Genomic DNA, 22,274 nt, shown 5'->3' with positions numbered 1-22,274 from the left:
TTTGAACTGAGTTGTAGTCAGCAGAATTGTTTGCGTGCCTGCTCTCCCTCGCTCACTCTACACCATCTTTCCACCCTTCTCTATTGACTGTTTAACCAATAATAACTTTATGCCTGGAAAAAACTGAAACTGCTGGTGTAAACTGGGAGTTTTTTTGAAACTAGGTTTCACATGCAATGTATCTGGTTTCACATTCTCTTTGCATCTGTGTAGTAGGTGAGGAATAAAAATCACTGAAGAGTTTTACGTGCTTTTTTTCCCCACTCTTTCAGATTTTAGCCATAAATGTGATCTTTTTCTATGGGTTTGTCTGTCTTGTGGTTTTTTTTGGTCCTAGTCAAATTTGTTTTGAAACCATGTTTTGAAACTAGCATCTTATTCTATCTGTGACAGAGAGGAGCAACAGGAGTCTGTCTTTGTTCTGTGATTGCAAACAAAAAGTTCGTCATACTGAAATATGTGGGGGAAACGTGAATTGTCTGAGTTTTTTAATCTAAAGTTTCCTCTCTTCTTATGAGATGTAAAATAAAACAGGTCACATAAAGTATAAGTTTTAGAAGTATGCATTAAGGAAACAGATGAATTAAGGACAACATAATTTAACTTATGGAACCTTTTGCTGTAAAACTAATCTGAAGTGTGATGAGGTAAAGGTAGTTTTTAGAAAATTGAGGGTGTGCATTTTTATGAAAACATGTAAAATAAAGCAAAAATTACAGTTTGTAAAATCCATGGCTCGTAATCAGACTGTAAAGTTGTACAGATTTTTGTCACCTTTAAAATGTTGCGCTTTTGTGTGCGTTTTGCTTGTGAACCTGTTGGTAGATGCCTACCCACTGGGGGTCTCGGCAACAGTGGGGCAGGACGTGGTCTGACTGGGAATGGAAGTCCAGCCTCGGAGAGAGGTCGTTTTCTTGTAAAATTTCAATGTAATGAATTCCGTGGACAGAGGAACCTGATGGCCTACAGTCCACGGTGTCGCAAAGAGTTAGACACGACTGAGCGACTAACATACGCATGAGTGTATACGGATTCCTGCACGTCTGCTGTTAAGGTCGGAGGGAGAACGGTGAACACGCTGACGGTGGTTTAGTTCAGGAAGAGTTCTTTCACGAGGAGCGCCCCACGCACTCACCTCTTCTCACAGGAAGTAGTTCGGTGCTTCCGGCTGCCGCGTCTCCCAGAACGCAGGAGGTGGGTGTCGGGGCTGCGCTGACGGAGTTTCTTTCCATGTTAATACTGGAACATTGAAGCCCCAAGAGACACTTGAGTTTTCTGAGTGGCTCGTGTTGGGGACACGGGATTTGCTATCTGCTTGTTGAGCTGCATGGGTTGTGCAGGAGACTTTGGAACCTGGGTGTCGGGGGCGAGGGCCAGGGAGAATCTCAGTCAGGGTCCAGGCCCTCTGTGACCCCGACGCTCCTCGCTGGTCACGTGTCGTCCGGGCACACCTCCTCTCCGAGGGTGAAAGTCTCCATCATAAAGGAGGTGACTTTGCATGTTTGGAATGTAGATGTAAAAATGTCATAATTTTAAAAACCATGAAGAAACGTCTGTGCTTTGTTAGAAATTGGCAATTTTTTTTAAATCTCATATTTCTATAATTTTTAAACAGATGAAGATATTTTCCTTTATTTGGTAAGGAAAAGGCCAAGCTGTTTCATATTCAAATAACCTTGAAGTTCCAAAATTATATGCTAGCCTTATTTTCCCCCACTTATTTTAAATTACTTTGATTTGCATTTTTTAAATTAGGGCAGAATGTACTCCCCAGTGGTGCTAGTGGTAAAGAGGAGCCGTAAGAGACGTCTGGGTCAGGAAGATCCCCTGGAAGAGGGCACAGCAGCCCACTCCAGTATTCTTACCTGGAGAATCCCATGGACAGAGGAGCTTGGCAGGATACAGTCCATGGGGTCTGAAAGAGTCAGACACGACTGAAGTGACTTAGCACACAAGCATGTACTACAAGAATTCTTAGCCAAACATGTAATCCTAAGGAATGCTTCTAGAACTGAGTCCTGTGGGTTAGAGCTGGAAGGGGCCATGGACAGTATTTGGCCATTCTTACTAGAAATGAAAGCTCGATCAGAGGTTCTCAGAGGTTCTGAGAAGGAAGCCCCCCTCAGGGCAGTGCAGCCCTTTTCTGGCTCCTCTGTGCTCTTTATCAAAGGGCCTGGTTGAGTCCAAAAAGCTTTTCAGATAGAATTTTGTATGTTTATATTATTTACAGTAAGGTGCAGTAACATAAACAAGCGGAAATGTATACAGAGGTGGGAGACAGCAAGTCACCCTGTAGGCGGGGCTTGTACTTTGCATGAGTTGGGTGAAGAGGAGACAGCACCACCCCCCACTTACATCACTCCTGGCTGCCCCGAATCCTGGAACCACCCTGGTGAATGGGGCCAAAACCAAACACTGCCCTTGGGGTGCGGGGGAGGACGGTGGTCACAACACTAATTAAATAATTAGTCGAGTAGCATTTCTTTTCCTCACAGAAATGTGGTGATGTTACTAGTTGCGCAGTTTGGGGGAGCACACTCCCCAAGAATTTTTGTTTTCGCGACTTGATTGCCTCAGTCCTGACACAGATGAGCTCAGGAATTTAGGGGTGAGGTAGCTCTTAGAGGCTGTGGCCAGAAGTATGTGTAGGCTGTTTGAAGGTTATTTACTATCCATTTTTGTATTTATGCCCCCATCTGTTTTTCAATAGGAGAGGCTTGGGGGTGGCTCACAGGTACTATTGTCCAGTGCATGACTGAACCCCTAACTTAAAACAGTCCTCTTCATTCAGCAAATATTTATTGTGCCACACCGAATCCTCTAGGTGTTCACAAGTTTGTTTGCCATTACTAATGTGTCTGAATTGTTTGCTGCTCTGAGTTTGCAAGTAACACAGCTAGACAGATTTCCTCCAGATGGTTACCTCATTTGGTTTGCCTGATGCTCGGTCCTGTGAGCCGGTCTGTTCTCCCCATCGGCCTGGGTGAGCATAGGACTGCACGTCTGGTCGGAATCCCATCACGTGTCTCAGCCAGGTGTTGGGCCAGTCTAGAGGGATGGGACACAGCTCCCTGAAGGGATCTGAATAAAAACCTTAGCTTTCTTGGCAAAATGCTTATCTTTGTCTATAGTTTGTGTTTAATACTCATATCTTAGGTAGTACACATTGAAAACCAACCCTGTTCTACTAAAGAAAATATTAGACCCCAATTCTAGTCATTCTTGCGTACGTTATCTCATTGAAAGTAGGGAAATTTTTTGTTGTTGATGCTGTTTTGCCACTTGTTCTAAACATATATATATGTGTATATATATATATATATTTTGTCTTTTCTTTGAAGCCTGTTACCTAACCTAGAACCATTGTCTGAGGCTCTCGCTTTGCTTAACTTAGGACATCTGTCTCAGTTGCTCTCTCGTGTCTGACTCTTTGTGGCCCCATGGACTGTAGCCTGCAAGGCTCCTCTGTCCATGGGATTCTCCAGGCAAGAATACTAGAGTGGGTTACCATGCCCTCCTCCAGGGGATCTTCCTGACCCTGAGGTTGAATTGGCATCTCCTGTGTCTCCTGCATTGACAAGTGGATTCTTTACCAGTGCACCATCTGGGAAGCCCCAAATTTAGGACATTTAGGGAAGGTATTTTTCAATCCCTTGGGAATTGGGTGGAAATATTGTTAGATGTCAGTTCAAGTGTGCGATGACATCACCCTAGAACTCAATGTGCCCTCGGTGTAGCATCTTGGCTGCAGCCCCATCTGTGTAGAAAGATCTTCGTCAGAAACGTGCCTGAAGCAGCCTCCAGGAGAGCTGGGGGGGGGGTGGGAGTGGGGGGGTGCTGTATTATCTCTGCTGTCGCTCACTCTCTGGAACTCGTCTGAACTCTGTGATCTGCAAGTAGCCAGACTGAGTTCAGGCAGGTCAAGGGGGCAGTGGCTGAGATTATAGAAAGCCCTTTTCATCTTTCTTTCGTGTTCCAAGAAAGAATGAAGGCATGATCACTACAGACACTCAGTCCGAAGACTGAGATTATGTTGGGGAAAGTCATTCCTCCAGGGATGTGAGGCAGGACTGATGCACCCCTGGGTGTGTCCCTCCTGGGGCTCTGACTCCGCTGCTTGCGGTCATCAGACACAGCTTGGCAAGCTGCCATTTGGCTCACCTGTCCCCGTCACCTGGGGTGGTCTGGCCATCAGGATTCTTCAGGGCTCCGTGGTGATTCCGAGTCTCATGGCCACCAGAACCCCTGCTGAGCCCTAAGTGTGGAATACAGATTTCCCGGAGAGACAGAATCAGAATTGAGGGGGCACTGGAGCCCAGGAATTGTTTTGGGTTCAAAACTACAGGCTGGAGTCAGGTTTTCCCGGTGAAGGTCTTTCCTGTTGGAGGATCCAGCGCAAAGTTGGGTTCAGTTGTCACATCTTTCGTTTTCCGGTCACTGTCGCCCTTAGTCTTTCTTTTCCTGACCTTAGCTCCTCTGGGGAGTACTGATCAGGGACTTCGTGGCGCTCCCCTCAGTCAGAGTGTGTCTGGTGGCATCTCCTAATTGGATGGAGCACATGTGTTTTGGCAGAAAGAGCACAGCCGTCATACGAGGGCCCTGGTGTTGGTTGTTTTGTTCCTGTCGAGTTTCCCCACTTCACTGAGGTCCCTACTTCATGAAGGCAGCGACTGCCAGGCTTCTCTGCTGTAAAGTCACTGTTTCCTTTGGTGATGAGTATGCATCACGAGGAAGATAGTTTGAGAGCATGCCGACACCTTGCTTTAATGTCCATTGTCTCCACGGGGACTGTGGTGTGCTCGTGGTGGTCTTTTATTCCCCTCATTTTCTGTTTCTTCATTGGAATTCCTCTTTAAGAGAAATCTGCCCCTCCTTCCCTACTTTTGAACTTGTATCAGTATGGCCCCAAGAATACTCTGCAGGTTATAACCTGTCAGATTTTGTTGCTCAGGTTATTCTGGGTGCTTTTTGGCTTTGGCTCCTGTGTTCCCTTAACACACCCCTACAGCTGTGATTTTGAGCCCACGATTCCTACTTTCTTGCACCACGAGATGCCCTGACCCTGGACTTTGTACTGAAAGGTGGTATTTAGCAACCAGGATCTGGGCTCTCGTTTGCTTGTTGCTTCTCATGGCCTTGGTTCTGGATCACAGAGAGAGCGAGGATGTTAAACACACGTTCTGGCCCAGACATAAGCATGTCTGTATGTGTGCCTCTGTCCATGGAGACTTCCGATGCCTGTCCAAGGGTTGGTGTTAGCCTTCTTTCTAGGAAGCTGTATTTTTAGAAGCCTCCCAGGTGTGATGATGACTCAGACTCCAGGATACGAATCTGTGGGTGCATATGGACCCAAAGGCTCTTGTGGCTTTGAGTACTTGGCACTGATAGATGGTCTTCAGCTGCGTAAATCGTCATTTCCCGTCCTGGCTTAGTCGTCACCTCTTACTCTGAAAAGAATTTTTATGCTACTCTTAGCCCTTGTAACTAAGGGATCTCAACCTCTTAGGAGTGGACATCCCAGGTTCTTGTAGTGGAGTAGAAATAGGTCTGGTTTCACGGCTCATGTTCATCGGAGAACCTGAGCACACCTGAGGGAAATGTGTTGTTAATAAACATACAGACCATACAAACAAATGACAGTTGCTCTAAATTTCACTAAAGCCAGATTTGTCCTAATCCTTGGTTTTCTTTTCAGTAAGGCAGTCGGCATCCTTTTTCTGAAGTGCAGCTCGCTTTCTAAAGCAGGTATTGTCTCTGTCAGACTTTATGAGGATAAACCCTTCAGGGTGGGGTTGTTGAGGATGTTGGGGTTGTGGACTTCAGGCCTCCACATGCTTGCCAGTTTAGCAGCTGTGAAATCAGTGAAGTGGTTGCAGTGAGTGACCTTCAAATCTCGCTGGGGTTGTTCATCTGCCTTGTTTCCCCCTGAACTTAACCAGGTACCGTGTGATGCAAGCGAGTGCCTTTCAACTCGGATAGTAATGCCTTGGGACAGGTTGAAACTGTGAACTTGCTTTATCTGTGATATTAACTAAGCTTCTGTGAAGCCATGAGAGGAAGACAAATTAAGTTTAACATGTCTTTCTCTAGACCTCCAGACTCCAAGACTATGTCCATTTGTTCCCATCTCACAGCTGTAATTGCATCTGCAGAAGATTCCTGATGCTACTTCCTGACTTCCAGGCCAGTGAGTGAATGGAAAGAACTGCAGATAGATAGTCAGGTGTTTGAAAGGAAATTGTGTCCTGCCAACATCTGGACTAAAGTGATGCTCATCACTGAGAATGCCACATATGGTTTATAAAGAAACTTGCTAAGGTTGTGTGTCTTTCATATGTGAAAGTGAGCTAGACAGTTTTCCTGCTTCATTTTCAGTTGCTTATAGTTACCAGTGATGACCACCAAAACGGGTTAGCCACGAAGTTTTTTCCTTAGGAAATTTTAGGGTGAGAACATATTCCTTAAACATAGATTTACAATCATAATGTAATCAAATCTTTAAAGCCACTCCTAATAAAGAGCTTTAACATTCTTCACATAGCATGGGCAGAACAGTGACCTCCTGAAAGCACTTGTGAAGTCCCTTCTTGTGCGTAGCTCTGAACATTACGTACGCTTGGCGTTGCTGTGCTTAGGAGCGTGTGGCCCCAGGACTCAGGAGCCTGGGCACCTGAGGCAGACATGCCTGAGCTGCGGTCTGTGCTGTCGCTGTGTCGTGGTTTGACTTCAGGTACGTTGGCTATTTTTTTCCGAGCCCCACGTCTTGCTGGTAGAACGCATGTAACACTGCCTGACCTGCCCGTGAGAGCTCAGCGAGAGGAGGTGTGTGAAGTGGCGTTTGGGAGGGTAAATGTCAGTGTGCCTGCCTTTCACCCGATCGCTTCCCCACGGCCCACATGAGGAAGAACACTGAATTGTAGCTTATGTTATGTGTGGTTTCTCAAGGATGTGTGTAGTTCAGAATGTTAGGGCACAAACAAATGAAGAATTTGAATTTTCCCCAGTGTAAGTGAATCGAAGTAACTCACGCATATGAATGAAAATCCTAACTAATGAAACGAACGGTTCAATTATTACCACTTTGTAAAATGATTTATGGAGGGATTTATTCTATTAGCAGACTCCCCTGGGTGCACCAAAGGTATCTTTAAAACAATACCACTCCTAAGTATTTATCCAAGGGAAGCGAAATTATGTCCATACCAAAGCCTGTTCACAGTTCTAGTAGCTTCATTTGTTTGTAGTCTCCCCAGACTGGAAACAACCCAGAGTTTCTCAATTGGTGGATGGATAAACAAACTTTAAGACATCCTTACAGTGGGATGCTGCTCAACAACAGCAGAGAATGAACTGCGGATACCTGCAAGAATGTTAGTCAGTCTCAATACATGGTGCTAAATGGAAGAAGCTGTAGTCCGAAGGGCATGAACTCAGTGGCTCCATCCATGAAACATTATGGAAAAGCCAAGATTATAGGGACAAAGAACAGGTCAGTGGTTGGCTTGGGGTGGGGTAAAAGGATGGGCTATGAAAGGGCGTGGGGGCATTTGAGGCAGCAGTGTAGTTCTGTGTCTTGATTTTCTTGATTGTAGTGACTTTTTCATGGTTGCATGGTTAAAGCTGTATACTCTGAAAGGGTTAATTTTACTCCTTGCAAAGTACACCTCACTTTTTAAATCTATTTTGAATAGTTCAAAGTACAGCTATATTTCATAGCAGAGTTGGCATAAACGTTTAGCTGTTTTTCATGTATCGATAGGTGTAACCATTACACAAGGGTTGACTAATATCTTTCATGATTAATTATAAACAGAATCTTAAACTCAGCACATATCTTAATGATTTTACTTCCACACTTCTCTCTCAACTCTGGTGACATTCCGATCTCTCACCTCAGGGACAGGTAGATGAGAGCTGGCCATATTGCATCAGTGGCAGGAAGAGTGAGAACGAGTTGCCAGAAAGCTTCGTTGCTTTGTGGTTTGAGGAGTAGAGGGGAAAGCGGTGAGGAGAGAGACGCGGGAGTGAGAAGCATTCCGTTCTGGAGCTGCGCTTGTGAAGCACATTCGGTCAGGGGGGAGGTGTGAAGGTTGAGGAAAGTCCTCGGGGCCTCCTTGTCCTCATGTGCTGCTTGCCACTGATTTTGTTACGTGAAGTCGAAGGATAGGTGTCAGATTGAGCCTGTAGTTCCCCTTGTGTGTGCTCAGTCAGTCTCTCAGTGGTGTCTGACTCTTTGTGACCCCATGGACTGTAGCCTGCTAGGCTTCTCTGTCCATGGGATTCTCCAGGCGAGAACACCGGAGTAGGTTGCCACTTCCTTCTCCAGGGGATCTTAGCTCCCCTAGCTCTGTTGGCAGTTTTCCTGAAGGAAATGAATGCCCCGGGTACATTGCTGAGCCTCAGGAAAATGAAACTACCGTGGCCGGCCGTTCACCGTGACGGCTGCGCCTTGTGGTGTTGGGCGCTTTCCTGTAAATGGTCTGTCTGCTAGAAAACGACGAACTAAGCGTGTCCTCTGTCATCTGCTTTCTGTGACCGTCTTGCGCAGCGCCCGACTTACCCCAGGCTGTGGGCTGGGTGCTCTGCGCTGGGACCTGCAGACCTGCACGGATGTGCTTTGTTCTCATGGGGGTATTTTTAGACTCACCCGTCGGAGGCGGGTGTCATTCTTAACTGTCACCCACACAGACTAGATTTATGCAGGCTTTTTCTCTGAGATCTTCAGCGACGTCAGGAGAAAAGCGTTGATTTCTAAACATCTGAGCACGGCTTGTGGAATGATGGGTTGGCCTCCACTGTTGGCATTTTTAAAGAATATATGCATGTGTTAAATACGTACACAGTTGCAAATGTCTTCCCTGCCTCTTTGGCTTCTCTCCTTGGTTGCAGCACGTGGTGTGTGCTCTTCCTCCCTCCCTCTGCTGTTCTGGCCACCAGGCCTCACCAGCACCCGTCCATCACGCATCCATTCCTTGTTCTGGCCACCAGGCCTCACCAGCACCCGTCCATCGCTCATCCATTCCTTGACCCAAAAATACTTATTAAGGACCTCCTGCTGTGAGCCACCGTGCCACGCTCTGGGGCAGTGGAGAAGTGGCAGCACTTCTGTTGGTCAGAGCTGAGGGTCTGAAGGTGGGCTGGACAGTGAGCTTGTGGGCAGAGCTTGCTGGCCATGAGAGGAAGGGCAGGTGCCCTGGACCCACCTAGCCTCACGCCGCCTCCTGCATCCTTCCTGACCATTCTCATCCAGCTCCTTTGTTTCTTCTTTTCCACTGTGCTCTGGGTGTTCACATTCTGTTGTGGACAGGCTTTATTTGTCCCCTTCTCCTTCTCATCCAAGAAGCCTAAAACATCTTGCTCCTCAAATAAAATATTAGATCAACAGCCAGAGTAGTTGATGGATTGAGAAGAAACTTGGTGTTGGATTTTGAAAGGTTGCCTTGAAAGTTACTGGGCTGCTGATGAGGGTTGAGGGTGGGGAATTGATGGGTTTTGAAGATGAAAGAGATGACACTTTGATCCTTCCTTTATGGGGCTTCCCTGGTGGCGCAGAGGTTAAAGCGTCTGCCTCCAGTGCAGGAGACCCAGGTTCGATCCCTGGGTCTGGAAGATACCCTGGAGAACGAAATGGCAACCCACTCCAGTATTCTTGCCTGGAGAATCCCATGAACAGAGGAGCTTGGTACGCTACAGTCCACGGGGTCACAAAGAGTTGGACACGACAGTGACTTCACTTTCACTTTATTATTTTTTTTCCCCTACGGTTGTCTTTTTTTTTTTTAATTTTTATTTTTACTTTATTGTGCTTTACGATACTGTATTGGTTTTGCCATACATTGACATGAATCAGCCATGAGTTCCCAATCCTGTATCCCCCTCCCACCTCCCCCCATATCATCTCTCTGGGTCATCCCCGTGCACCAGCCCCAGGCATCCTGTATCTTGTATTGAACATAGAGCTGGAGCAAATAGTTGATAAAACGTAGGCCTCCCCTCAGGAAAGAGCATGTATTGCTGTGGTGGCAAAGTGTCTTCCCCTATTTGAACCTTACTCAGCCCAAGATAATCTTCATCTACTTTGTAGATAGTGAGTGTGGTGAACTCACAGAGAAGTGAGCCCAACAAGCAGAAATCTGTGCTTCCAAACTTCCTTAAAGAAAGTGTGTTGTGACAGGTTCAAAACCTCGATTTATCAACTAACCAGCCTTGATGGCTAAAGCTTAAGGCAGTTTCCTGTCCTTTCATTTAAAAAAAAGTCTGAGTCGTTCAGTAGAAACTTTCACTGGGTTACACTGGGGATGTTTTCTTGCTAATTTTCTTCCCAGGGTGTTTTCTGGGGGTGGAGGGAGATGATAGAGGGCTCAGGGTGGCTTTATCAAGTTAGCGTCGGTGCCAGCCTGTCCGTATGTCTTTTGTGGACGGACATCAGAAATGGACTCTGAACAAGTCAAGGAAACAAAACTGACCATTGGTCATTCAGAGAGGTGATGGAAGGGCAGGCAGGAGCCAAGGCTGTGGACCCCTGTGTCATAATCTGGTGGCCCCCAGGTCAGTGCTCAGGGGGCTCACCCTGCCATTGCTGGTGGCTTGGCTCCACCCATACTTCAGGAATATCTGTTAAGCCCAGTTTGAGTCAAGTGTCTCCCCAGTGCGTCAGCCAGCTGATGCCAACCAAGGCCTGAGTCCCTCATTACAGGATGAGAGATGAGAGCGGTGTGATGCCTGAGCCCTGCTGTATTACCTTCTGAGCTCACCACTGCGTCGTGTATCTGTTCAATTCCAAAAGAGAATACTGATTGGAAAATTCTGTCTTCTGACATATCCCAAAGGTTGATTTGAGTAGTGTGTGGTGAGTTGTGATTAGGGAATGAACCCCTAGGAAAGCAGTCTGCCCAGGCCTGGTTTTTTATACATGATTTTTGACAGAGTCACAGCTGCTAATCCTAGACTTCCAAGTCCTATAAGATGATCAGGTCAGCTGTTTTTATTATGTTCACTGAAATGTATGTAGTTCAGAGTTTGTGGAGTCTGGATCCAACCTTGAGGTGATAGGTGTGCCTGGAGGTCAGTATAGGCTGTAGCCCAGAGCAGCCTGGTTTCCTGAACACGCCTCATCGGGTTGGGAGGAGAAAGCGCCTGGCGTGGGTACTGGAAGTCCCTAGAAATCACAGGTCCTTAGGGGCCCACTTCCAGTTTTATGTCTCCACTGGGACTTAGGCGTCTGCATTCTGTCCTCCGTAACTTGAGTCTGTTGCAGATGGTCCAAGGACCACTCCTGGGGAAGCTCGGAGCTGCACTGTGGTCCTTGGAGATACGAGGCTGGGACCCGGCTGCCTTCAGATGGTGAAAGTGATGGGGTTGCTCCTTTTTAGAAAAACAGCTGACAGGCTCATAACCGACAGGAAATTGACTAGAACCCCCAAAGAATACTGAGGCGCAAAGAATACCGCACCCTTCCTAAATCTGGGTCCCTCCAGAAGGACCCTTCCACGTTCAGACACCAGGCTCAGGAAGAGTCCAGAGCCCTGTCTTTAGCACCCGAGGGGCTCAGTGTCCATGGAGTCCTTTCAATGAGGCTGATTTGGGAAGCAGCAAGAGTAGGCGTGGCGTTTTTATCAGAGGGACTGCCCTACATGGAGCTCTGCTTGCCTTACCTGGCTCATCTTCATAATCAGTTATGAAATTTTATTTAAGGAGAAACTTTGCTTTTTCAAAAACCGCTCAGTGTGATTTTGAGCCAATGTAATAAGTAAAATTCTTGAAGTTCAACCATGCTAGGAAGATCCCCACCAAGTCCGTCCTTTCTGCTTCCCTTTAAGTTGGTTTGTTCACTCACTTAAACAGTGTTGGCTGAATCCCAGCGAGGTGCCAGATGTGTTTCTAGCCCTGCCTGGAGTTGGTGGCGTGCTCCTCCCCGACAGCTGCCCTGCCCGCACGTCTGCCTGGGGTCTGTTGCCTCTGTGTCTCCTCTGCTTGACTGGGCCATGGGAGCTTCCTAGGGGTCTCTGCCCCTACTTCATCCTCCCTCCCCACGCATTGATCCTGGCCAGCCCACGCCCAAGGGTGGGTCCGAGGCCTTGCATCACCTCCCCTTCGCCTCAGGCGCCCCACAGCCTCCCGGTCACTGTCCCCGGGAACCCCCTTGCTTGGCCTGGTAAACCCCGACGACATTTTCACCCTGAGAACAAGTACGTTCTGCCTCCGGAAGCCATTCCTTACTCTCCCCTGCAGGTTTTCCTTCTTCCTTGTCTCCTCTTCCTCAGTCACCAGGACAGCATGGTCACAAGGTCTTCTGTAAATGAAGACAGTGTTTATGCCGCTTTCTCCTGCTGGACCTAGGATTCTGGGGGAAGGAGCGCAGGACTTCTGCCACAGGGTCTCACTCTGGTGCCTGGCATGAAGCCGGTCTTGGTTTTGTCCAGCTGTATGAGAGTCTTCCCAGACACAGCCCAGGACGGTGGCCGTTTTGCTGGGCAAGTTACAAGTCCTCTATTATGTTTGCCCTTGAGGCGTCACTCATCCTGCGTGATGGCTCTTAGTCTGTGAGGGACCTCCCCGCATGAGGCTCTCATGGCCCTCCTTTTCCATCATAACGGAGAGTCGTCCGGACTACTCGGTGTGTGCAGGCGGTGTGCCGGGGACCCTAGGTTTTGGTCTGTAGACTTGCACATGGGGCCTTGTGGTCCTGGTTGGGGGTGTGGAGGAGCCCCCTGCCCTTTGGGGCCCTGGCTGGCCTGGTGCTCTGGACAGGATGCTGGGGGCTGTGCATAGGGAGGGATGCTTAGGTGTCCTTTCCTCAAGGATTTGGGGTTCCAGGAGGCCAGAGGGGCTCACAGATCGTCTGCTCTGTGGGGCCCTGGATCTGAGGGGCTCTCCTCATTGAGGGCAGGGCCTTTCTTCATGCTGCTATTTCCTGCTCTGAGTTTATAAAGTAAGAATTAAAGGCAGCTACTGTAAAATAAGAAAAAGCCACTGATGGTCTGCTCTGATGGGGAAAGAGGCAAAACAGGTGTCAAGTGAGGTGCTGCCTTGCTGCCTTGAGTCTCAGTGGGACCCTGTCCCAAGCATCTGCTGGCCCCGGGCGGTATCCTGACTCAGTTTAGCTCCTGAAGGACAGCACGTCCCCTGGGTGCTTGGGCCCCTGCCCTCCCAGGCCTGGAAGATGCTGCAGCGGACACCTCTCATCTCCCACCTTCGGGGAAGTGACGTTCCTGCAGGCTGGGGTCCCCTCCAGGTTCCCCTTGGAGGACTCAGGGATCCTTGGACAGCTTTAGGGACTGCAGAGCAGCCCTCAGATCTTGAGAGAGCTGCAGGGTGGGGGAGGCAGGCAGCGGTGTCTGGCTCAGCCTTCACTTAGGAGTCTGCCCTGGGAGACCCAGATCCCCTTGGAGGCTGGGTGAAGTGTGTTTGAGAACATTCTTGAGAGATGTCAGGTACAGAATGTAAGCTTGGTTGCCTGGAGCATAGGTAGAAGCCGGACCGGGTAAGGTCACAGTATGTTGGTGTTTGTTTCCTAAAGTTTCTAGAAGGTTCTGTCCCCTCTTAGCACATTCCTCATGTCTGTGCGCAGAGGTTACAATGTTGAGGGTAAGTTCTCTGATAAAAGCTGTTCTCTGTCCCTCGCAATCTCCCAGGATGTACACTTCCTAACCTGAGGGGAGTTCAGCAGCCGGCGGGTGGTCAACCCTACGGGTGGACAGGAGGGCCAGTGCGCCTCTGGACTCTGTAATCACTTCTTATTTGTGGGGTCGAGTAGCATTGCATGAAAATAATACTCCCATTGTGGAAAGCAAGAAATCTGGGGGTTTTGTCAGGCATTTATCATCAGTGACAGACAACGGTTCTGTCATTTAGAGATGCTATTGAAGACATAGGCCCCAGAATCAGATTGAGTTTGGTTATCAGCTTTATGACGAAGTGCAGCAACCTTGGACATTGCTGAGCCTCCTTGCCTCCTCCAATACCAAAGTCCTGGGTGGTTGTGAAGATTACATGAGATAACATCCAGGTTAACACAGCACCTGTCATGTGATAGACATGTAACAACTGCAGTTGTGTTTGTTAGTGGTAGTAACTAGTTGTTGTCCAGTTGATAAGTTGTATCCAGCTCTTTGTGACCCCATGGACTGCAGCACTCCAGGCTTCCTTGTCCTTGACTATCTCCCAGAGCTTGCTCAGATTTATGTCCCATTGAGTCGGGTGATGTCATCCAGCCTTCTCATCCTCTGTCACACCTTTCTCCTTCTGCCCTCGATCTTTTGCAGCATCAGGGTCTTTTCCGGTGAGTTGGCTCTTTGCATCAGGTGGCTGAAGTATTGAAGCTTCAGCTTCAACTAGTAGTACCAGCTAACTAATAGAGTACCCAGCATTATGAAGGCAAGCATTATTGGGCTTCCCTGGTGGCTCAGATGGTAAAGAGTTCGCTGGCAATGTGAGAGACCCAGATTCAGTCCCTTGGTGGGGAAGAGCCCCTGGAGAAGGGAACGGCTACCCACTCCAGTATTCTGGCCTGGAGAATTCCATGGACTATGTAGTCCATGGGGTCACAAAGAGTTGGACACAACTGAGTGACTTTCACTTCACTTCACTTAAAACTTACAATATAGATTTTGATTATATATGAGTGGTTTACAGTGTATCCATTTTTGTATTGATAACAATTTAGAAATCATAATATTTTAACAGCTACCTGTATCTCTGAGGTTACTCTTCTTAATAAATGTGATTTTTGATTGGACATGTCACTTTTAAATAGTTTGGGGCCTTTTTTATCAGAGGGGATTTGTATTTGAACCGCCTGCTGATCCATTCCTGTTTAGAACTGTCTACTGCGTATCATGATGGTTGACTTTGGTTTCTCTGATGCTCAGGAAGAGCTGCTGAGCAAATCTTTAAACTTTCGGTAAATGATTGAATCTGGAAACCTCCCAACTACTATTCCAGATGCTAGTGTATGTTTACTTTAAAATGCTTGATAAGGAGGGTCTGATAATGCGATTTGGTCTGCTGAGTTCTATGTGTGAAGGGCCATTTGGCCTCTGTTAAGCGTCTCAGTTGGTCTCTGCTGATTTCTACCCATTTTCGGTTAGTGATCTGTCAGCGCCTCCTTCCCTGTCTCGGGAGCCCCCGACATGTAAGCCAGCCCGTGGGCAATGTGCTGCTACCTGGCCCCAAATGCACTGCACGCTGCTTGGACTGAACATCAGTCAGGCCTGTCTGTGCCTGCCCTAGTGTCTACTTTTGGATCTTCCATTTAAGGAAAGTAAATTCTTTAGTTAGTTATAAAAATGAAAGTAAACGCAGTCATTTCGCTTATTTTAAGGACTAAGAATGCTTAGCTCAGAACTGAGCCCTGGTTGCGGTTGTGCAGTGAACTCCCTGGTGTGTGGCGGGGTCCATTAGAGGAGAGCAGGGCACGTGCGGTGTGGCTCCTGTGGACACAGCAGCCAGGGCCATCTGTCTGTGGTGCGCCTCCTGGGGAAAGGGGTGTGAGTCTCTGTCCACCGGAAGCATCCAGGATTGGAAAGCCGTCTAGCGTGTGATGCTGCAGAAGATACTTGAGTCGCTGGCAGCTAAGGCTGCTGTAACAAAAGTCCACAGACTGGGGTAGTTTAAACAACAGGGATTTATTTTTCCTGGTTTTGAAGGCTGGGAAGTCCAAGATCAAGGTGCTGGCCAACTCTGTTGCTGATGAGGGCTTCTTGCTGGCTTGCCGGAGTTCTCTGCAGCCTGCGTGGGGGCCCCTCACCCCCCTGCGGTGGCACCAGGCCTCCCTTGCTCTGTTTCCCAGCCTCATGATATGGACGAGGTTGTTTTATATCTGCTGAGAGAGAACCAACTGTTTGACAGCCTGCATTTTTCTGCATTTAGCGACTGGCGTTTACACAATAGACTTTCTTGTATAGCAGCCCATCCTTTACCCATGGTAATTAAAACCATCCTGAATAGACATAGTTGCGTTTAATTATGGGCTCTGTCCTCTAGTTGAAGCAAGCTTATTACACATTTAGTTTATAATGCGGTCATTTACGTCTGAATGTAGATGCTCTTGTCATCATTTTTCAGCTTCAAGAAGAGGGCTGTATGATTTGTTATGAATTCTTTTTAGATTTGTAACACAACTCATTTTAAAATTGCTACTGTCAGGCATAATACAAAGATTGATCATGTGGGTGCTGTTGGTTTAACATATGTGCTATGACAGGCCAAGAGGGTGTTGGTGAACATGTATCACCTACAGAATATGAAAATTCTGATGCACTGTTCAAACTAAAAGAGAGTGAAAAGATGAAGTGCTTAAGACTAAACTTTATTTCACTTCTGTTTTTGGAGACATTCTTAACGTATAAAGATTGTGCACCATGACCCCAAAAATAAGGAACAAAAATACATTCATTCACTCTAAATCAGGTGTAGTGCTCTTTTATATCACAAAATTTAATTTTCTGCATCATTAGCTGTTAGGGAAATGCAAATTGAAACCAGTATCACTACACACCTGTCATCAGGGCTGTCATAAAAAGTAGTGAGAATGCCGAGTGCTGGCAGGGACTCAGACGACGCTGCATCTCTCAGACACGGCTGGTGGAAGTGGGCAGCGGGCCAGCAGCTCTGGTGGCTGCGTCTGTGAAAACTAAGTAGTCCCATTCAAACCAGCGCTCAACGTTTCCTGGGCATTTTCCCCAGTCAGCTGAGAACTGATTTTCACACAGAAACCCATAGAGGAATGTTTAAAGCAGTTTTCTTTGTGATAACTCAGAATCTGAAATAGCTCAGCTGTTCCTCAACCAGTGAATGAGTAAACTGCGGTATATCCACTCCATGAAATACTCAGCATCAGTAGAGAGGAGCAAGCTGTCAGTGCATGCACCAACCTGGATGAGTCTCCTTAGAAATATGAGCGAGGAAAGGCAGTCTCCAGGGGTTAGGTACTGTGTGATTCTGTACCCTCCTAAAAAATGGCAAAAATCTCAGCAGTGAAGAGCGGGTCAGTGGTTGCCAGGGATTCAGGAGGGAGAGCCGACAGAGGGAAAGCAGGTGTGTGTGACCATAAAAGGCCCACAGGACAAACTTTTGTCATAATGGAATGTTCTCAGTCTTAACTGAGTCACTGCTGCTGCTAAGTCACGTCAGTCATGTCCGACTCTGTGCGACCCCATAGACGGCAGCCCACCAGGCTCCCCCGTCCCTGGGATTCTCCAGGCAAGAACACTGGAGTGGGTTGCCATTTCCTTCTCCAGTGAGTGAAAGTGAAGTCGCTCAGTCATATTCGACTCTTAGCGACCCCATGGACTGCAGCCTACCAGGATACTATCAATGCCCAATTATGATGATTGCACTGGAACTTTGCCAGATGTTACCATTGGAGGAGGCTGGTAAAGAATATATGGTATCTCGTCATATTACTTCTTAGAACTGCATGTGTGTGAATCCACAGTTATCACAACCTCAAAAGATCAGTGTTTAAAAAATATGTGATGATATATTCTGATAACACACTATTTCCATTGCACATATGTTTCTTACTTTTTTATTCTCTTTGATTGATGGTTTGTCCATTCCCTTATTCATTCAAGAAATCATTATCCAGTACTTGATAACGTGCTTCATTTGGCCTTACTATCGAGTTCGTTTATCCTGAACTGAAATCATACCAACTTGTCACTGTTGTAGAGCTCACCTCGTAAAGGACGCCCGCCACTGCATTCTGTTGTCAGTGGTAAGTTCCCCAGCTGGTTACATCCCCACAGTCAGCTCTTTCTGTAGGTGCAATTTGGGGACTTGCTGGCACCAGCTTTAAAATATTGAAGGCGTTTTCCAGGTGACGCTATTGTGGCTCGGCTCCGTGACGTGGAAATAGGCCTTGATTGCTATGCACGAGAGCGGGAAGGTGTGTTTGAGCGGGGTCCGGCGCCGGCTCTCCTGTGAAGAGCAGTGGGCGTCTCTGTGGCACGGGCACTGCGGGGCCCTGGGCTCGTGTGGGCAGGGCGTGTATTCTTCCAGTTCAGCTTTGGACTTTCTTACAGTTAGACTGTGCTCTCTGGGAACTTTTCTGAACCTGTAACTTTGATCTCAATATCAGTTTTTGATCCGGGTTTAGAGAGGCAGCTGTGCTGATGGTGAATCCTCTGCAGGAGAGCCCATCGGGTCTCTGCTTCGGTGGAAGTTGAGGCGGGGTGGGTCTCGTCAGGGTTGTGTTCCTCTCCTCAGGAAGGTGTTTTCCTTGGTTGTGCTTCGACACTCCGCTAGGAGAGCCAGTGTCTAATGGATGAACTGTGGTTGTGTGGGTCACTGGAAATGAAATTTGACAACCTAGGACTAAAGAGGGGCTAACGGAAGAGCCAGGGGCACGGGCCCCCATCCTGTGGTCAGATGAAATGGTTGGGGGCCCTGCGCCCCAGGCAGGTACCTTCGCCTTTTTGACCCTTCCTGGAGGACACTCTGCAGTCTGGTGGTCCTGATTTAAATAGTGAATTGTCGTTAAGGAACAGGATTAAGCGTTTTTTCTGTGCTTCGAACTTTGTGGGACGTGAACGTGTGTTCTGGTGAGCTGTGCTGAAGCTCTAAAGGGTTTGTTATAAATCGGTTCAGCTCAGCCTTGCTCACCAGTTGTTTAATCTAGCGTGCCTTTGAACCATAGTCTTAATTCTGTAGAAAACCCATCTCTCACTCGCACAGGAGCTTCCTCTTGGGGGTGATCTTCACTCACTGTTCCACATGGCTTCTTCCTCAGTGGATGCGTTTTACGCAGGACCCAGCTGTCTCGGGCAGAAGGGCTGAATGGTGTCGGGGTTCTTTGGTGGTTCCTGCAGGTTCTGTACTTTGGGGGGAAGCACCTCGTGGTAGCAGGCTTGATCCAAGATGCTGAAAGAGGAGAGGGGACTTCTGCGTGCCCAGCTGGGCCACCCCTCGGTTCCATGGTGGACGGGCTGGGGCTGCCCGTGCGTGGACGTGTGTAGCTACCACGTCAGCGGACACGGAGGGGCGAGCGTCACAGGGTGGATAATAGTCTGGGGGACACGTGAGCCACGTGGTCACTGTAGCTTTTTCTCTGCTGTTGCCATTAGATCCACAAACTCAGTATTAACATCTCATCCAATTTGTTCTGTCTCTTTTAGTCTCAAACCATGAATTATGTGGGGCAGCTGGCGGGGCAGGTGATCGTCACAGTGAAGGAGCTCTACAAGGGCATCAACCAGGCCACGCTGTCCGGCTGCATCGACGTGGTGGTTGTGCGACAGCAGGATGGCTCCTACCAATGCTCGCCCTTCCACGTGCGCTTCGGGAAGCTGGGGGTCCTGAGGTCCAAGGAGAAGGTGGTGAGTGCCGGTCGTGTGTGCCCTGTCCCCTGGGCAGTGGGGCGCAGCAGGGTCAGCCCTGCCCGTGAGCTCCCGGGATCTCCCTGCTTCTGTTTTGAGAACCTGTCTGCTGTTGACGACAGCGGTGTGGGAAGTCCACCCTTCATACTGCTTTTGAGTTTGCTTCTAAATCCACAAAGCCCTCCTACAGGAAGTCTTGGGGGGAAGAGAGGTGAAAATCATTTTAATAATCCTGTGTGTTGCAACTTAGAAAACCCAAACCTAAACTAGAGTTATAAATGGGGAAGTTAGGTGTATTTAGAAAAGTGCCTTTACCTTATACAGCACTTTAAAATATTTAGTGTTATGCCTACAGACCAACTGGATAGAGTAGGTTGGTATGCTCAGGAGTATATTTGTTTAAATGAAATTAATGCCAAAGTTCTATATTTGTTTTTGCAAAGCTGTAAAATCTTGTTGTAAATACCAGGACTTTTTCACAAATCTGACTGAAGTGAAAATCCACAGGCTTTTATTATTTTAGGGATAATTTCTTTCAAAAAGAAGACGTTGGTTTTCTTTTCTCTCTCTCTCTTTTTTTTTAACATGCTTCTCCCTTCAGGAGCACTTGGGAAGTCTGTTAGTGTATCTGATTGATGTCGATCATGTTAGAAAAAGCTGAGCTAAGAGTAAGCTTCTCAGGTACATAGTAGTGATTTGCTTTCTGCTCCTGTCCCATGTTGTCTCCCTAAACAGCATAAGGAGGTTCTGTCAGGATTTTCAACCCCCGTGAAAGATCCACAGAAGTACATGTCAGAGGACCACTGTCCTAAGTTGCAGACGTCTCTTTTTTTCAGGTTTTGGCTAATCACACAGCTGATCTTACTCTTTAAAATAGAAACTTCCCTCTGTCTTAATTGAACTTACATTATTTTGAAAGAGCCTGGAGAACCAGGGTGGCGGGGCTTGTGTGGCCCGGCCTCTGTTCAGAGTGCCCGTTTAGAACCCGCAAGCAGCGGCAATGTCCTGAGGGACTAGGAAACTGCCCACTGCAGGCGTGTTTGGTCACAGCCGAGCGTCCCTGGAATTTTTTCTTACTTTCTGGTAATGCTAATCTTGTGTGCTTTCAGACTGTTTCGGCTTTGGGAGAATTAGCAACCATTCCTGCACTGGAATTTCCCGGTAGTTGTGCAAGGGTCTGTTTGTAAAATGACTCATAAGGCTTCCCGCCCTCCACTTCCCCTCTGTGATCTGGGGTTTTGGTCAGACGATTGGATAAGTCATCTGGCCTCCGAACTGGAACCTGCAGGCTGATGTATGTACACCTCTGTGCATCTGTAAGTGTGACTGGGCGGACAGTGGCTCTCTTCCTGCTTGCTCTATGCCTCTAAGATAGTAATGCAGTTTCCGTATGCAGCCACACACGTCATTGTGCTATAGAAATAGCTCGTCAAGCTTGTAATAGAAGTCTATCCATGAGGCCCAGGAAAAGAGAAAAGTTCTTCCCCATTCCTTCCCTTGGTAGCCCAGAGACCCAAAGGATATATTTGGGAGGAAATTTGGCTGTTTGACCAAAGCATAGCTTTCCTGTGACAGTAAAACCAAACCCATGTCTGCCTTGAGGGACTGGCAGTTTGGAGACATTGTGCTGTTTTATATTTTAGGTCATTTTGGATTAGGGAAAGCTATTGATTTTATTTTATTATTTTAGATTATTTGGCTGTGCTGGGTCTTAGTTATGACATGTGATCCTTGATAGGGATCCAACCCGTGGCCCCTGCATTGGGAGTGGGGAGTCTTAGCCACTGAACCACCAGGGAAGTTGATTTTCAATTAAAAATGCAATTTTCAAGTATAGGGACACCTATGAAGTGAACTTGAGACCCTAACCACCTGAAAACCTCTGGTTTTAAGGGAAGAGGCAGTGTAATAATTTTCCCTCTGCCGTTGCCGTGCTCTTTGCTTGATAGAACACAGTACTCCTGTAGTTTTCATAATTCAGGAGTTTACTTTCAGAAGATAAAGATGTACTTGATATTTTGAAATATTAATCTTGTTGATTTAACACAAAACTGATTTAATTGCTTATCAAAGGTAAATAACCCCGTGTATTAGAAAGGACAGTTTCCATCATAGATGACAAAAGTCCACCTCACACTAGCTTAGGCAAAAAAGGAATTAAATTGGCCTGTGTAACTGAAGTCCAGGAGGATTTGAAACACTCAGGGCTTTACTTAGAGCTGCTGAAGGTGTCACCAGAATCATCTCCCCTCGCCTTTCAGCTCTGCTCCCTTTCTGTCTGTCTGTCTAATGCACAGCGGCTGCCGCACATGCAGGCTGACTTCCGTTGACTCAGCAGCCTCGGCAGGAAGACAGCCTCTCCTTTCTGCAAAAGTACCAGAGTTGTCTCCCTGTCAGACTTGGTTACATACGTCTCGGGGACCAGTCACCATAGCTGGGGGTGAAATGTATTGATTGGCCTGGCTGGAGCAGCAGCCCCGCCTCTGCTCTCTATAGCCACTGGAAATAGATGGTCTGAAATAGAGGAGATTGAGGCTTGAAGGAAACAAACATGCAAGTCATTTTTGCTGCATCCCACAAGCTTGCATTTTTCATAATTTTTCATATTATTTATTCATAATATATTCAGATAAAATTAAGATATGCACATGAGCATATTTTAAAATAACTGTAGACTTTTTTCCAATTTAACCTGTAACTCATTATGTTAAGAATATTAAAAATGATACCAACTTCAAAAAAAAAAAAATGAAATAGAGGAGATTGGATCTCCAAAGGGAACAGAGATACACCCACCCAAAGAGTGGCCAAAACACGCGCCTGCTACTGCCAGCATCTCCCAGAATTAGTTCTGTTTCAACATCTGTCATATGTGTTGAGCAAAAGGCACAATGTAGGAAATATGACCATATGGAAACAAGTGTTTTAGAAACCAGTTTACTAGAAGTAAACTTC

At 47.3% G+C, this 22,274-nt stretch overlaps 1 protein-coding gene across 2 annotated transcripts in view; it reads left to right on the top strand.

Annotated features, from left to right (window-relative positions):
* Positions 1-22,274, top strand: part of LPIN2 (lipin 2) — a 53,561-nt gene that overhangs the window by 508 nt on the left and 30,779 nt on the right. For both annotated transcript variants that reach the window (XM_068993891.1, XM_068993890.1), the window contains exon 2: positions 19,119-19,319. In XM_068993891.1, the coding sequence (XP_068849992.1) occupies positions 19,119-19,319 (201 nt within the window). The remainder of the gene's footprint in view (positions 1-19,118; positions 19,320-22,274) is intronic.

This window comes from Capricornis sumatraensis, chromosome 21 (assembly GCF_032405125.1).
Source record: "Capricornis sumatraensis isolate serow.1 chromosome 21, serow.2, whole genome shotgun sequence".
NCBI lineage: Eukaryota > Metazoa > Chordata > Mammalia > Artiodactyla > Bovidae > Capricornis > Capricornis sumatraensis.
The sequence above is the reverse complement of the archived record's forward strand: the minus strand, read 5'-3'. Positions and strand labels throughout refer to the sequence as shown.